The sequence below is a fragment of the Bufo bufo genome, chromosome 6 (assembly GCF_905171765.1).
Source record: "Bufo bufo chromosome 6, aBufBuf1.1, whole genome shotgun sequence".
NCBI lineage: Eukaryota > Metazoa > Chordata > Amphibia > Anura > Bufonidae > Bufo > Bufo bufo.
The window spans coordinates 49,884,010-49,899,535 of NC_053394.1; the positions used below are offsets into that span (position 1 = coordinate 49,884,010).

General features: G+C 44.7%; 1 protein-coding gene across 1 annotated transcript in view; it reads left to right on the top strand.

The window, feature by feature from the left end:
• The first annotated feature begins 12,342 nt into the window (after positions 1-12,342).
• The window catches only part of INPP5A (inositol polyphosphate-5-phosphatase A), a 439,951-nt gene continuing 436,767 nt past the window's right edge, over positions 12,343-15,526 (top strand). Inside the window, exon 1 of the mRNA XM_040439018.1 lies at positions 12,343-12,796. Coding sequence (XP_040294952.1) covers positions 12,722-12,796 — 75 coding nt within the window. The 5' untranslated portion in view covers positions 12,343-12,721. The remainder of the gene's footprint in view (positions 12,797-15,526) is intronic.

Below are 15,526 nucleotides of genomic sequence, written 5' to 3' on the forward strand. Positions count from 1 at the left end.
ACAGGGTTGATGTTCCTGGAGGGAAATGCCAAATGGAAAAGGATTTAGGAAAACTAGAAGAATGGTCAGAACTCTGGAAACTGAAATTTAATGTGGATAAGTGCAAGATAATGCACCTGGGGCGTAAAAACCCAAGGGCAGAATATAGAATATTTGACACAGTCCTGACCTCAGTATCTGAGGAAAGGGATTTAGGGGTCATTATTTCAGAAGACTTAAAGGTGGGAAGACAATGTAATAGAGCAGCACGAAATGCCAGCAGAATGCTTGGATGTATAGGGAGAGGTATAAGCAGTAGAAAGAGTGAAGTGCTTATGCCGCTGTACAGAACACTGGTGAGACCTCACTTGGAGTATTGTGCGCAGTACTGGAGGCCATATCTCCAGAAGGATATAGATACAATAGAGAGAGTTCAGAGAAGAGCTACTAAACTAGTACATGGATTGCAGGATAAAACTTACCAGGAAAGGTTAAAGGACCTTAACATGTATAGCTTGGAAGAAAGAAGAGACAGAGGGGATATGATAGAAACTTTTAAATACATAAAGGGAATCAACTCGGTAAAGGAAGAGAGCATATTTAAAAGAAGAAAAACTACCACAAGAGGACACAGTTTTAAATTAGAGGGGCAAAGGTTTAAAAGTAATATAAGGAAGTATTACTTTACTGAGAGAGTAGTGGATGCATGGAATAGCCTTCCTGCAGAAGTGGTAGCTGCAAATACAGTGAAGGGGTTTAAGCATGCATGGGATAGGCATAAGGCCATCCTTCATATAAGATAGGGCCGGGGGCTATCCATAGTATTCAGTATATTGGGCAGACTAGATGGGCCAAATGGTTCTTATCTGCCGACACATTCTATGTTTCTATGTTTCTATGTTTCATCGCATTATCATTGCAGGCAGAATTACAATGAGTGATATCACCTTTGTACAGACAACATAAGATCCACTTCTCACAATAAGTGATATCGCAGCTTATTTGGTCCCTCCTGACCTCTGCACAGATAGCATGCCTACAAAACACTCCCATAGAAGTCAATGAGGCGCCTCCAGAGTATTGTTTCTATGGCCCATGTGTCTGCAGCTCTCAAAGAACAGAGGGGGTCATTTACTAAGACTGGTGTTTTAGACGCCGGACTCTGGCGGTCCATCCGACGAAGTTATGAAGAGCCGGCTTCCTTGCTAACTTAAAGGGGTTGACTCATCTCAGACAATTGGGGCATATCACTAGGATATGTCCCCATTGTCTTATAGGTGCAGGTCCCACCGCTGGGATCTGCACCTATATTGGGAACAGAGTCCTGCAAGGTGGTGGCTGGAGGACTCCGGCCCGGCCACCACCAAGCGCCCTCCGCATAGAAGTGAATGGGAGCGCACCGCACATGACCGGCCACCGTTCCCATCTACTTCTATGGGCCTGACGGAAATAGTTGAGCCGGCGCTTGGCTATTTTTGGCGACCCCATAGAAATGAATGGAGGGCATCTGCGCATGCGCAGTGCACCCTCTACCACTTTCGGGGCTTCATTCTCGATATGGGGGCATATTTGAGCATATCAGACAATGGGGGCAAATCCTAGCGATATGCCCCCATTGTCTGAGATAAGACAAGCCCTTTAAATTTTAGAATTTTTTTAAGCATACGCCCTCTTTTTTAGACCTGGCGTAGTCAGATTGTGGCTCAAATAACCTTAGTAAATGGCCCCCAGTGTGAAAATTGCAGGATTCTAGGATTATTCTTCAATTATAGATAGGAACATGGAAAATTTAAAAAGAATATGTTTAACATAAATATTTGATATAAACAATAGGTCATTTTCTGATGACACATTCCCTTTAAATGAGTTTTTCTCTGGTCCAGGACCTCACCATGGAAGAGGTTGCCTATGGATAGACATTGATGACTTACGTCTAGAATAGTCAGCCTTGACTTTCATGCATCAACCATGTGCCCTCTGAGGAAAGCTGAGCCGAGGTGCCAGGAGACATAGTGACATGTTGCTCTAGCGCTGGTCACAGCTGTCAGATCCCCTCTGATCGGGCGCTGATGACATATTCTTGTGATATATTGTCATTGTCTGTTCTGAGACAAATCCTTTGGACTAAAATTGTGTGCCGCATTTTACATGCTGTATTTTATATGCTGTTTTCATTGGCATATTCCAAGACATTTTTTAGGTCAAAAACACTGCCGTCGTTATTAGGCACAGGCACAGCCCCTCAGGATCGTCAACCCAGCACAGCGTCCCACGCTGCCCCAGGACATGATGGGGAGAGTGCTGACAGTAGGTTAGTTCCTCATGGCAAATGTTCGGGTCTGTGGGATCCCGACAGCTAGTGGTGTCAGCAGTCAAATTTGGACTGCAGTTTGCCAAATAAGTACCCCTGGTCTATAGTGAAATATTGAAAAGTCTACATACAAACAGGGCTGTATTTACAGCAAGGCACATGAGGGCACCTGCCTAGGGTGTCCGGAAGGAGAGGGACAGCACTTCACAGAAAAACTAAGGACTTATGTTGATTTTTTTCACCTTAGTGCTGCTTCTTATTTCTCCTTATCACTTAAAGGGAACCTGTCACTGGGATTTTGTGTATAGAGCTGAGGACATGGGTTGCTAGATGGCCGCTAGCACATCCGCAATACCCAGTCCCCATAGCTCTGTGTGCTTTTATTGTGTAAAAAAACCCGATTTGATACATATGCAAATTAACATAAAAGAGTCATATCTTACTTGTGTGACCAGAGAAGAGTCATATTTTCAAGCTCTGACTCATCTCAGGTTTATTTGTATCAAATCGGTTTTTATACACAATAAAAGCACACAGAGCTATGGGGACTGGATATTGCGGATGTGCTAGTGGCCATCTAGCAACCCATGTCCTCAGCTCTATACCCAAAATCCAGGTGACAGGTTCCCTTTAATGTTGTTTATTGTACCTAAAAGTCAGGAGATTTAGGCCTGTGCTACACTGTGACTTTTTGTAGCGCGACTGTAAATTCTCTTTCGGTGACGTCATCGGCGCAGGCGCATTGAGGGAGTGCTGAGGGGGCGAGCCTCCTTCTCTCAGTGCGCCTGCGCCGAATGGAAGACAGGCGCGGGATTTGAAATGCTGACAGGGCCAGCCGGAGGAGGAGATCGCGGCTGACCCTGTCAATCAACAGGAGGAGGGGGCGGTTTTTTGTGGCAGCTACCAGCAAGTAGACGCCCTACTTGCTGGTAGTGAAGTAATTTGCATATTTTAAAAGATCGTTTTTTAAGTAAAAGAAGCCACAGACAAAGGTAAGATCCCTATATACAGAATAGTAGTTAAATAAGGATTTTAACAAGCCCAAAAAAAAAAATGTGTTTTGGGGGTGACAGAAGCCCTTTAATGGAAAATCGGAGCTGGATGGTTCATGCTATGATTTCTCTAATAATAGCCTGCACCAGCCGCTGACATGTGCATACATTTATACTGGAAGCTGTGTAGATGAGATGTTATTAACCACACAATCAAAATGGCTTTAAAAATGTGTTTAAAAACCCCACGTTTGCTGCGCTTTTGTGATGCAGTTATTTGCCCTGCCTTTTTTTTTCAGGTTAAAAATGTAACATAAATATAATTAACTTATATAAACTGCACGGCCAATAACCACATCCCAAAACCATAGCGGTAAAATCAAGTGTGTTTTTAACAGCGTTTTTTACCGCATGGTCGAAATCTTTTCATGTGGCTGCTGTATACCCTGAAGTCCATGGGCAGCTATAGCCAAATCAATAGGGGGCGCGCGCACTACACGTGCCTAGCATAACATAAACTCCAAATACAGCCCTGCATACAAAGGGGAAATCACTATGCAAGTTTTTGGCATAGAAAAGTTGCAAATCCACCTAATCTGCAACTTTTCAATACCATTGTAACTTTTCTAGAGGCAATTGGCCTTTTACGTCAACTCTTGACAATTTTATAAAAAAGGGGCATGGCAAAGGTGGGGTGAGGGCAGGGCCATCGACCCCAGCTGATTCATCATTATTGAAATCTAAGGCTGCTCCCAGCTGGCGTAGATTTTATTTTGGGGGCACGGACTGCTGGAGGAGCCATGTAATTACATGGCTCCTCCGGCAGCGCAGGCCCTATCAAGACTGGCGCAGCAGACGCCGGTCTTGATAAATCAGGGCCAAAGTGCCTTGATTTGTGTTGTTTGTGGGGTAAGGCTACTTTCACATCTGCGTTTTTGGTGGATGCGGCAGGGTTCAGCAAAAATGCTTCCGTTATGAGAATACAACCATCTGCATCCGTTCTGAACGAATGCGGTCTAAAATGAACAAGATGGATCCACACTTAAGCCATTGTAAATCAATGTGGGCCCTATCCGCTTTTTTCATGTCCGAAAAAATGGATCCGGCACCATTGACTTACATTGTGTTTCATGCTTCATATCCCATGATTCACTCAAAAACACTGCTTGCATCTGTTTAGTGTACGGCATGGGAATGCTACAAAACGGAACGGAATGCATTCTGGTGCTCTTCGTTCCGTCCAGTTCAGTTTTGTCCCCATTGACAATGAATAGGGAAAAAAACGGAAGTGTTTTCCTCCGGTTTTCAGATCCACTTCCAGATCTCAATACTGGAAAGGAAAACTCTGATGTGAAAGGAGCCTAAGGCTTCTTTAACACTTGCGTTAGGCTTGTGTGGCAGGCTTTGGCGGCAGGGGAACAGCCTGCTGGATCCGTACTAATGTTTTCACATCTGTGCAGCTGGAAGTCCACGCCAGTCCCATTCACTATAATGGGGACGGGAAGGAGATCCGGACGCAGCACGGCTAACATGCCGAGAGGCGGCCGGACAAACACCGCAGCGCGCGGTGAATGGGGCCAGGGCGGACTTCCAGCAGCACATGTGTGCAAACATTAGTACGGATCCGGCAGGGGAACAGCCTGCCACACAAGCCTAACGCGAGGGCGAAAGTAGCCTAAGTGACATTTTCTAAGTACACCATGGTTTTAAAATAATAAAAAGAAAAGGCTTGTAAAAACACCATGAAGAAAAGCTGAGAAAATAGTGTGTGTGTGAAGGAGCCCTTAAAGGAGGCTTCCAGCACTTATATATTGAAGGCCTATCCTCGCGATCAGCTGTTCCTGAGTGGCTCTGGTCCAGTCGTTTTGCAGTGGACAGAACTGATGACTGCATTCACGTCAGTGCTAGCAGCGCTGCAGTGACCAGCTCTGTCCACTACATAGAGGGGGGAGCTGTGGAGTTCTGGCACTTCAGTAAATGCCTGTTTTAGTAGATATTTGTATTCCCCATAGAAATAACACTTCCTTTTAATAATCTTTATTGAATCAAATATAAAATTACAATCATTTTTATACATATAAAAATATCCTTTTCTATGATTCATCTTTTCATACTCTTTTTCCTTTGGGTATACATTATAAACAACAATAAAAAAAAAAAAAAAATGGTCCTTCTAAGCTGAATCTGCCTGCATTTTGTTTCTTAGAACTCTGCTATGTGTCGTTCCTCTGTTATTCCTCCTGAATATTTATAAATAAAGTACCATCCTCTTTGTCAGGGAGGCAGTCTGGTTATCGTGGTATCGTCAGCACTGATCAGCCAGTATTGTTAGGCAAGCAAATAACAACCAGTTGTCAATTTATTCATAAATACTCAGGAGGAATAACAGAGGGACAGTAGAATACAGAATTCTGCAGGTACAGATGGGTGTTACCAGTTGGGGTATCTGACACCAGCTGCTGTGAGTAAGACAACACCCACTGCTGGGGACACCCAGAAGTACCTTTACTGCAGACTGCTGGCAATTTATTTGTAAACTTCTAGCAGGAATAATACAGGAATGGCACATCATAAAGTCATAACAATAGATTCTCCAGAATTGTTATTACATGGGGGATGCAAGTAGTTACTAAGACTGGCATGTCAGGAGAGGGGACAGGTCCTCTTCAAAGTGGATAATAGTAGTAGTGACGGGCAGGCACTCTAGTTATGGGGTCATGAAGAAACCGTTTTGTATAGATAAAAAACACGTTTATTCAAATCATTCAATATAAAATCGTAAACTTCACTATATATGGTGCGGTGATCTGGCAATAAAATATTCTGGCGATATCTTGTGTGCCGTTATTCTAGCAGTATTGCATCAGAATATAGGCAATAATAGCAGCATTATACACTCACCTAAAGAATTATTAGGAACACCTGTTCTATTTCTCATTAATGCAATTATCTAGTCAACCAATCACATGGCAGTTGCTTCAATGCATTTAGGGGGGTGGTCCTGGTCAAGACAATCTCCTGAACTCCAAACTGAATGTCAGAATGGGAAAGAAAGGTGATTTAAGCAATTTTGAGCGTGGCATGGTTGTTGGTGCCAGACGGGCCGGTCTGAGTATTTCCCAATCTGCTCAGTTACTGGGATTTTCACGCACAACCATTTCTAGGGTTTACAAAGAATGGTGTGAAAAGGGAAAAACATCCAGTATGCGGCAGTCCTGTGGGCGAAAATGCCTTGTGGATGCTAGAGGTCAGAGGAGAATGGGCCGACTGATTCAAGCTGATAGAAGAGCAACGTTGACTGAAATAACCACTCGTTACAACCGAGGTATGCAGCAAAGCATTTGTGAAGCCACAACACGCACAACCTTGAGGCGGATGGGCTACAACAGCAGAAGATCCCACCGGGTACCACTCATCTCCACTACAATTAGGAAAAAGAGGCTACAATTTGCACGAGCTCACCAAAATTGGACTGTTGAAGACTGGAAAAATGTTGCCTGGTCTGATGAGTCTCGATTTCTGTTGAGACATTCAAATGCTAGAGTCCGAATTTGGCGTAAACAGAATGAGAACATGTATCCATCCTCTGATGGCCACTTCCAGCAGGATAATGCACCATGTCACAAAGCTCGAATCATTTCAAATTGGTTTCTTGAACATGACAATGAGTTCACTGTACTAAAATGGCCCCCACAGTCACCAGATCTCAACCCAATAGAGCATCTTTGGGATGTGGTGGAACGGGAGCTTCGTGCCCTGGATGTGCATCCCTCAAATCTCCATCAACTGCAAGATGCTATCCTATCAATATGGGCCAACATTTCTAAAGAATGCTATCAGCACCTTGTGGAATCAATGCCACGTAGAATTAAGGCAGTTCTGAAGGCAAAAGGGGGTCCAACACCGTATTAGTATGGTGGTCCTAATAATTCTTTAGGTGAGTGTATAAATAGAATGATATATGGGAACATTAAAAATACGGATGGTAGCGGCATGAAAATATCAAAGTAGCAACTGCAGCTATGTTCTGGCGATGTGCCGGTGTTCTGGCGATGTGCCGGTGTTCTGGCGATGTGCCGGTGTTCTAGCAAAATCTCATCAAAAATGACAATAACAATGTCTATGCTAGCTGTAGCAATGTTCCAGTGACACTGTTTTAACAATAAGGTGAAAAGCGGATATAGCGCAATAGGATTTCTCCTTAATCTTCTACGCTCAGTGATACTTGAAGATAAAATCACAGCAGTTCCTCCGTAATTTCACTATTGCTGAGGTATAAACCTTATTCGCTTTACAAGAAAGTTCCTTTTTTATTTCACTTATAATAATGTGTAGAATGATTTACTCGCGGTTTGTCTGTCTCCGTGTGTGACGTCCCACACAGTTTTAGAGAACAGACTGACCCGTATCCCGTTGATTTTAGAACCTCCGATCGCAGCTGTCATCCAGACTCGGCGTCCCACATGTTATGGCGGGCGTCTCCGTGTCACTTCGGATTCATCCGCTCGTCCTTGGATTAGTAGCGGGTTCGCCGCCTCACTGTGCTGCCGGTGTTCCACATGTAGCGAGCCGGGAATGGGGTCAGGTAGCCGTGAATATGTTTTTATGTTTTCATTCTTCTTGGAGCGCTCCACCCAGATTATTCTGAATAATGGTATACTTGTTCACCAGACATGTTTCGGAGCATGAACTAGCTCCTTCCTCAGTGGCCCTGGAGAAAAAAAACAACTGAAAGTGGCCCCATGTTGTAGGCAGATTCAAATTGACAGAAGGCAGGGTCAATATAAGTAGGTGGGGTCAATATAAGTAGGTGGGGGTCAATAGAAGTAGGCGGGGCCAATAGAAGTAGGCAGGGTCAATATAAGTAGGTGGGGTCAATATAAGTAGGTGGGGTCAATAGAAGTAGGCGGGGCTAGCTATATCCTAGTGCAGCACAAATACTGCCGCCTGCACCACAGTATTTAACTGTATCATCGTCCTGCGACGCAGTTGAATTCAGGAGGGCACCTGCGGGCGCCGGCCAGGTGTATAAGTGACTGATACTCCTACATTAATTATTACTGAGAGCATCAGATCATTTGTACCTGACTGGTGACTGTGAGGAGGCTTGGGCGCCCAATAAATGGGAAAAACAGCAATTCTGCCGCTGCGTTTTTACATTATAAATTTTACTGCTTTAATTTTTCGGCATAAATAACATATCTTTATTCTCTGGGTCATTGCGATTACAGTGATACCAAATAAATATCTATTTTTTTACGTTTTATTACTTTTTTGCAATAAAACCCCTTTTTTTGAAAAAGACATATTTTTTTTTTGCATTGCCACTTCCCAAGACCCATAACTTTTTTATTTTTCTTTCTATGGAGTTGTGTGAGGGCTTGATTTTTGCAGGACAACTTGTATTTTTTATTGGTATCATTTTGGAGTAAATTACGCTTTTTGATCGCTAGTTATTAAGTTTTTTCGGTGGCAACTAAGAATAAATGAGCAATTCCGTCTTTTTTTTTTTTACGGCGTTCACCGTAAGGGATAATTTACATGATATTTACGTAGTCCGGGTCGTCACGGAAGCGGCAATACCAAACATATGGGGGAGATTTTCTTTTTGCAATTTTTTTAATTGAAAAGCGTATTTTCAATGGAAAAAAAGGGTACCAGTAATTTTTTTTTTATGGGATTTTTTTTATTGCAAAAATGTGTTTTGTTTGTTTTTTACTTTTTTTTACCACTTAATAGTCCCACAAGGTGACTATAACAGACAGCTTTTTGATTGATTTTAAAATGCAATGCACTATCCCTAGAGTGCATTGCATTTTAATGTCAGTGCTATTCTGACATTGACCAGCAGGCTGCGCCAGAGAGGCAGCAGCCTGCTGGAAAGTAATTAAGGCAGGCTTGGGGCCTTCATAGACCCCTGCCAGCCTTAACACATATCGGCACCCTGTGATCGCATTTGCTCCCTCTGTCAGCACTTTACATGTGGCGGTTGCCATTGCCCACGGCATGTAAAGTGTTAAACAGCCTGGATTGGCACTCCTGCCGGTCCAGGCTGTTAGAGCATGGGCCACAGCTCTCATGTAGAAGGGGACCCATGCAGCGCTTAGACTGGGCCTCCGTAAAAAAAAAGCGGTGGCCCAGCCTAAGGCCCCTTAGTGACCGCTGTAAAAAGGCGTATTGGTGGTCACTAAGGGGTTAAACATCAGATGCCAAAGACAGCAGCCTTGTTATCTATGGAGGACGCAGAAAAATTCAATGCACATTTATAGATAAGGATTTCACAATAATAATAATGCTAGATACCCCCCTGAAAGCAGACAATGAAGGGGGCGCTGCGCTGGTTTAGCTCTCCACTTGTTTTCTGATGTTTTCTCTTCAGGCGTTTTTGCTGGATCCGGGAGGGGTTCAGAAAAAATGCATCCGGTCAATAATATAACCGTCTGCCGAATCAGTTTTTATTCGTGACTGAAAAAAAACGGATCTGGCACCATTGACTTACATTGTGTTTCTCCGCATCCCATGGCGCTGCTTGCAGGGTTACTCTGTCCGCGGAATGCATTCTGGTGCACTCTATTCCCTTCAGTTCAGTTTTGTCCCCATTGACAATAAGTGGGGACAAAACGGAAGCGATTTCCTCCGCTATTGAGATCCTATCAGGGCCGGACTGGGGATAAAAACCAGCCCTGGAAAAAGTTGCACATCAGCCCCACAGCTTTGCGTCATTATTTACTTGTTTATAAAAGGGGAAAGCATTCATTTTAAAACACGTGTGTAAACACGAATATGAACTTTGCCCCACGATAGCTCTTTTGTAGAACCCCCATTGTTCATATTATCACAGTAGACCAGCTTTTCCAAAGACTTTTGGAAGATGGCCTGGTGTCAAGAAGGGCAGCAAAGAAGCCACTTCTCTCCAAAAAACCCATCAGGGACAGATTGATCTTCTGCAGAAAGTATGGTGAATGGACTGCTGAGGACTGGGGCAAAGTCATATTCTCCGATGAAGCCTCTTTCCGATTGTTTGGGGCATCTGGAAAAAGGCTTGTCCGGAGAAGAAAAGCTGAGCGCTACCATCAGTCCTGTGTCATGCCAACAGTAAAGCATCCTGAGAACATTCATGTGTGGGGTTGCTTCTCATCCAAGGGAGTGGGCTCACTCACAATTTTGCCTAAAAACACAGCCATGAATAAAGAATGGTACCAAAACACCCTCCAACAGCAACTTCTTCCAACAATCCAACAACAGTTTGGTGAAGAACAATGCATTTTCCAGCACGATGGAGCACCATGCCATAAGGCAAAAGTGATAACTAAGTGGCTCGGGGACCAAAACGTTGACATTTTGGGTCCATGGCCTGGAAACTCCCCAGATCTTAATCCCATTGAGAACTTGTGGTCAATCCTCAAGAGGCGGGTGGACAAATAAAAACCCACTTATTCTGACAAACTCCAAGAAGTGATTATGAAAGAATGGGTTGCTATCAGTCAGGAATTGGCCCAGAAGTTGATTGAGAGCATGCCCAGTCGAATTGCAGAGGTCCTGAAAAAGAAGGGCCAACACTGCAAATACTGACTCTGCATAAATGTCATGTAATTGTCGATAAAAGCCTTTGAAACGTATGAAGTGCGTGTAATTATATTTCACTACATCACAGAAACAACTGAAACAAAGATCTAAAAGCAGTTTAGCAGCAAACTTTGTGAAAACTAATATTTGTGTCATTCTCAAAACTTTTGGCCACGACTGTAGTGATACGGAGCATGCTGGTATAACCTGGGCATCTCCTGTATATAATTATATATGTACAGCTGGTATACGTTATACATCTTCTTGTATATAGTGATACGGACCATTCTGGTATAACCTGGGCATCTCCTGTATATAATTATATATGTACAGCTGGTATAAGTTATACATCTTCTTGTATATAGTGATACGGAGCATGCTGGTATAACCTGGGCTTCTCTTGTTTATAATTATATATGTAGAGCTGGTATAAGTTATACATCTTCTTGTATACAGTGTATAACTTATACCGGCTCTACATATATAATTATATACAGGAGGCACCCAGGTTATACCAGCACGCTCCATTAAAGATTAATAATTTATACCAGCTGTTAGCTGTACATTTATATTGATATCCAGATGATGCCTAGGCGCAATGTACGAACACCCTCTTCGTGGGGCAGCCGCAGCGGATCGTGAACCCATTCACTTTAATGGGTCCTCGATCCGGCCGTTCCGCAAAAAGATAGGACATGTTCTATCTTTTTGCGGAACGGAAGTACGGGATGAAACCCCAAGGAAGCACTCCGCAGTGCTTCCGTAGGGAATCCGTTCCGTGCTTCCGTTCCGCACCATTCCGCATCTCCGGATTTGCGGACCCATTGAAGTGAATGGGTCCGCATCCGTGATGCGGAATGGCCACGGAACGGCGCCCGTGTATTGCGGATCTTTTTGGGAAAATGCTAATTGGCTGCTTTGCTGAATTTGACAAAGAAGCGCATTCCATTCTGTTTGGCTGCGCTCCCATCGCGGACAGACTAATGCTGCAAACAGCATTTTCTCGGACGCAAAACAAATAAGAATAGCTGTCTTGGCTATGTTAGAGACAGTACACCCGGCCGGTGTGAATGGACCCTAAGGATTATATATATATATATTTTTTAACACAATTTCAGCTTCACGGCGAATCAAATTTAGCATCAAATTGAAGTCAACTTCATGGACTTTGGTTCTCTCATTACTAATGAATAATTTCCAAACTATTTATCATCACACTTTTTTTTGCTACATATTATGATAAAGTTTCAGAATAAAATTCCAGGTGAAAAGCGCATCAGAATAAAAACCATATCCCCCCCAAAAAAATAATAAATAACCCACTAGGGATCCGGAAGCATCAGTTTTTTTAAGCACAGGAAAAAAAAAAAAGAAAAAACCTGTGTGAACTTACCCTAATGTTCTATCTTCCGCAGCGCTGTGCCTTTAAGAGCGCATAAGGGGCGTGTCCGACAGAGTGACGTCGGGAGGCCCCTCCTCCTCTCCACGCCCCCTGCCCCTGTCGTTTGGTCAGTCTCGGCGGCTCTGCTATAGAGGAGCGGTGCTGAGGGCAGAAGGAGCCGGAGCCACAGTCAGGGAGCACCCGCCTCCAGAGCCGCGCCGTCCCCGCACACAGCGGCCGCCCTCACCCCGGAGACTGAAACTTGCGGCGCTCGGAGAGTTGTGTGCGGCAGGCTGGTCATGGCTTCCTCGGCGGCGGGCAGCTGGCGGGTGTAGAAGCGCTGGAGGGGCCGGGGGACGGGCAGGAGCCGTGCCTGAGCGCCGCCGCCGCTGCACGGAGCCGATACATTGTAGCAGTCTCCTCCATTTCTGCTCCTGGTTCCTTTCATGTCCTGCGCTCTGCACACAGCACCGCGCTAGAAGCTGGAACAGTATGGCGGGGAAAGCGGCTGCCCCGGGCACCGGGATCCTGCTGGTGACGGCCAACGTCGGGACTCTGTTCGATGATGTGAGTAGTAGTAGTAGTGCGACTCTCAGCATGTGCCGCTCTTTGTGCTAGGAGGTTTTTAGCGACATATGCAAATGAAATGTCCCATCACCGGCAGACATGTCGCACTTGACCCTGGCTTTTGTGCAGGATGTTTTGCTGAGACTTTTATGCAAATGTCGCAAAAAGTCTCAAACTGCCCCAAAAGTGTGTGCCCCCCCCCCCCTCCTCTTTCCCCAGCAGTGTTGCTTCCTTCATGGACCCCATATCCTTCCCTTGTCTGTGTCCCATGGGTTGGCACATCTTGGGCACCTATGTCCAGGGTTAGGCTACTTTCACACTAGCGTTAATATTTTCTTGTATCGTCATCCGGCATTGGGGCTCAATACCGGAAAACAACGCTTCCGTTTTGTCCCCGTTTATTGTCAATGGGGACAAAACTGAACAGAACGGAGCGCTCCAAACTGCATTCCGTTCTGTTCGCATACCGGAGAGCAGCATGCTGCGGTTTGCTTTCCGTCCTGGGATGCGGAGCAAGACCGATCTGTCATAACACACCATGCAAGTCAATGGGGACGGATCCGTTTTCTCTGACACAATAGAAAACGGATCCGTCCTCTATTGATATTCAGTGGAGTTCATGACGGATCGGTCTTGGCAATGTTGGAGTTAATACAACCAGATCCATTCATGATGAATGCAGACGGTTCTATTATCTGAACGGAAGCGTTTTTGCTGAACCCTGCTGGATCCGGCAAAAAACACTAGTGCGAAAGTAGCCTTAAGCGCTTGGGTTTTTGTTTATGGCCGTCGCTGGCATTTTCGGAGAAGTGTCGTCGGCCGCCCCTCTGACATGAGTCTGGCTTGCTGAAGTTTACAGGAAAGAGTAAATTGGGGATTACTGCGCTGTCTGGGAAGTAAAAAAAAAAAAAGAAGAAAAATCTGACCCCAAAAAGGCAGTAAATGTCCCCGAGAAGAGATACAAGGTGTTTGTAAACACACGTACAATGTATCCAGTGTAGAGATGCGCACGGAAGGCTCCTCATTAGAGATGAGCGGAGCATTGAAACATTTGATTTGGCTGCTTCACCAAATTTAAAAAAAAAAAAATAGCTTTGTGACAAATTAGGCTACTTTCACATCTGCGCTTTCCCTTTCTGCTATTGAGATCCGTCATAGGATCGCAAAACGGGAGGAAATTGCTTCCATTTTGTCCCCATTCATTGTCAATGGGGACAAAACTGAACAAAACAGAATGCACCAGAATACATCCCGTTTGGTTGCGTCCCCATCGCAGACAGAATAACTCTGCAAGCAGCATTTTTCCGTCCGCGATGTGGTACGGAGCAAGACGGATCCGTCCTGACACACAATGTAAGTCAATGGGGACCGATCCGTTTTCTCTGACACAATAGAAAACTGATCCGTCCCTCATTGACTTACAACGGTTTTAGTGCCGGATCCATCATGGCTATTTTAAAGCTAATACAACCGGATCCGTTCATGCAGTGGCTTGTATTATTACGACGGAAGCGTTTTTTGCTGATCCATGACGCTGGTGTGAAAGCAGCCTTACTTTGTCACGAAGCGCAATTCTTTGTAAGTAGCGGGTGCAATGACGGGGAACAGTGATTGCGCCACCACCCCTGTCATTGTACAGCTCAGATGCCGCGTTCATCACTGATTGAGGCGTCTGATCGTAATAACAGTGTAAAATTAAAAAGGCATGAAATCAGACTTGCCTCGTTTATTTAATTGCGAAGAGCTGGCCGCCATCTTGATTGAAGATCTAGCGTGGGCCGTCATTACGTCAACACGTCGGATGGCATGGAGACATAATACGTCACTGCGCACAGGATTTAGTGCGAGATCTTCAATCAAGATGGTTGCGGCGGCCGCCGTCTCATCGCGCTCAATCGCATGAAGGAAGTATGATTTGTTTTTTTTACCGCCATTGAGGGACAATTGATTCGCTACCACAAAGCACAAGGAAATTCAGCTTTGTGGCGAATCGAAATCCATTTGTGGTCTGCAAATTGTAGCATATCACTTGTGTGTTTTATTTTTGCAAGGCTGCATCAAAATCCGCAAGTGTCGCATGCAGTTTTTGATGCCGATTTGGTACGCGGATGCAGAAAATCTGCGGGGAGTATTGTGCAGGTATTAGGGTGCCTGGGCAAGATGCGGATTACATGCAGGTAATAGGGCTCGTGCACACAAACGTATTTTTTCAATGTCCTTTCCATTTTTATTTTTTTTGTGGCCCATATGCGGAAGCCTTCACTTCAATGGGGACAGTTGTGTGCACGAGCCCTTAGGCTGCTTTCACATGAGCGTATTTGCACTACTACAAGAAAACTTAGACTAGAACCTTCAGAATCCCAGGTGCATATCCATGAAGCAGACATGATGGTAATGATGTAATGAGCGTATCTGCAATCCGTAAATAGTCTGGATTTTATGTACCGGAATCCGCTGCTAATGTTAATGAATAGAGCTATTCACATGGGGTTATAATTTCCCTCCGTATTTGAAATCCGCAGCTCGTCCCAGTTTTGTGCTTATTTGTTTTGGGAGCGCACCACAAATGCGGGGAGGAAAGAATCCGCATGTAAATCCTGACGCAATCCTGATGGTATATCGTCAGGAATCCGTCCATGTTCCAGAATACTGACGGGTTTCTATACGCTCGTGTGAAAGAGGCCTTTAGGCCCGGATGCGTCGCGTGTGCATTGCGGGAAACCTGGACGA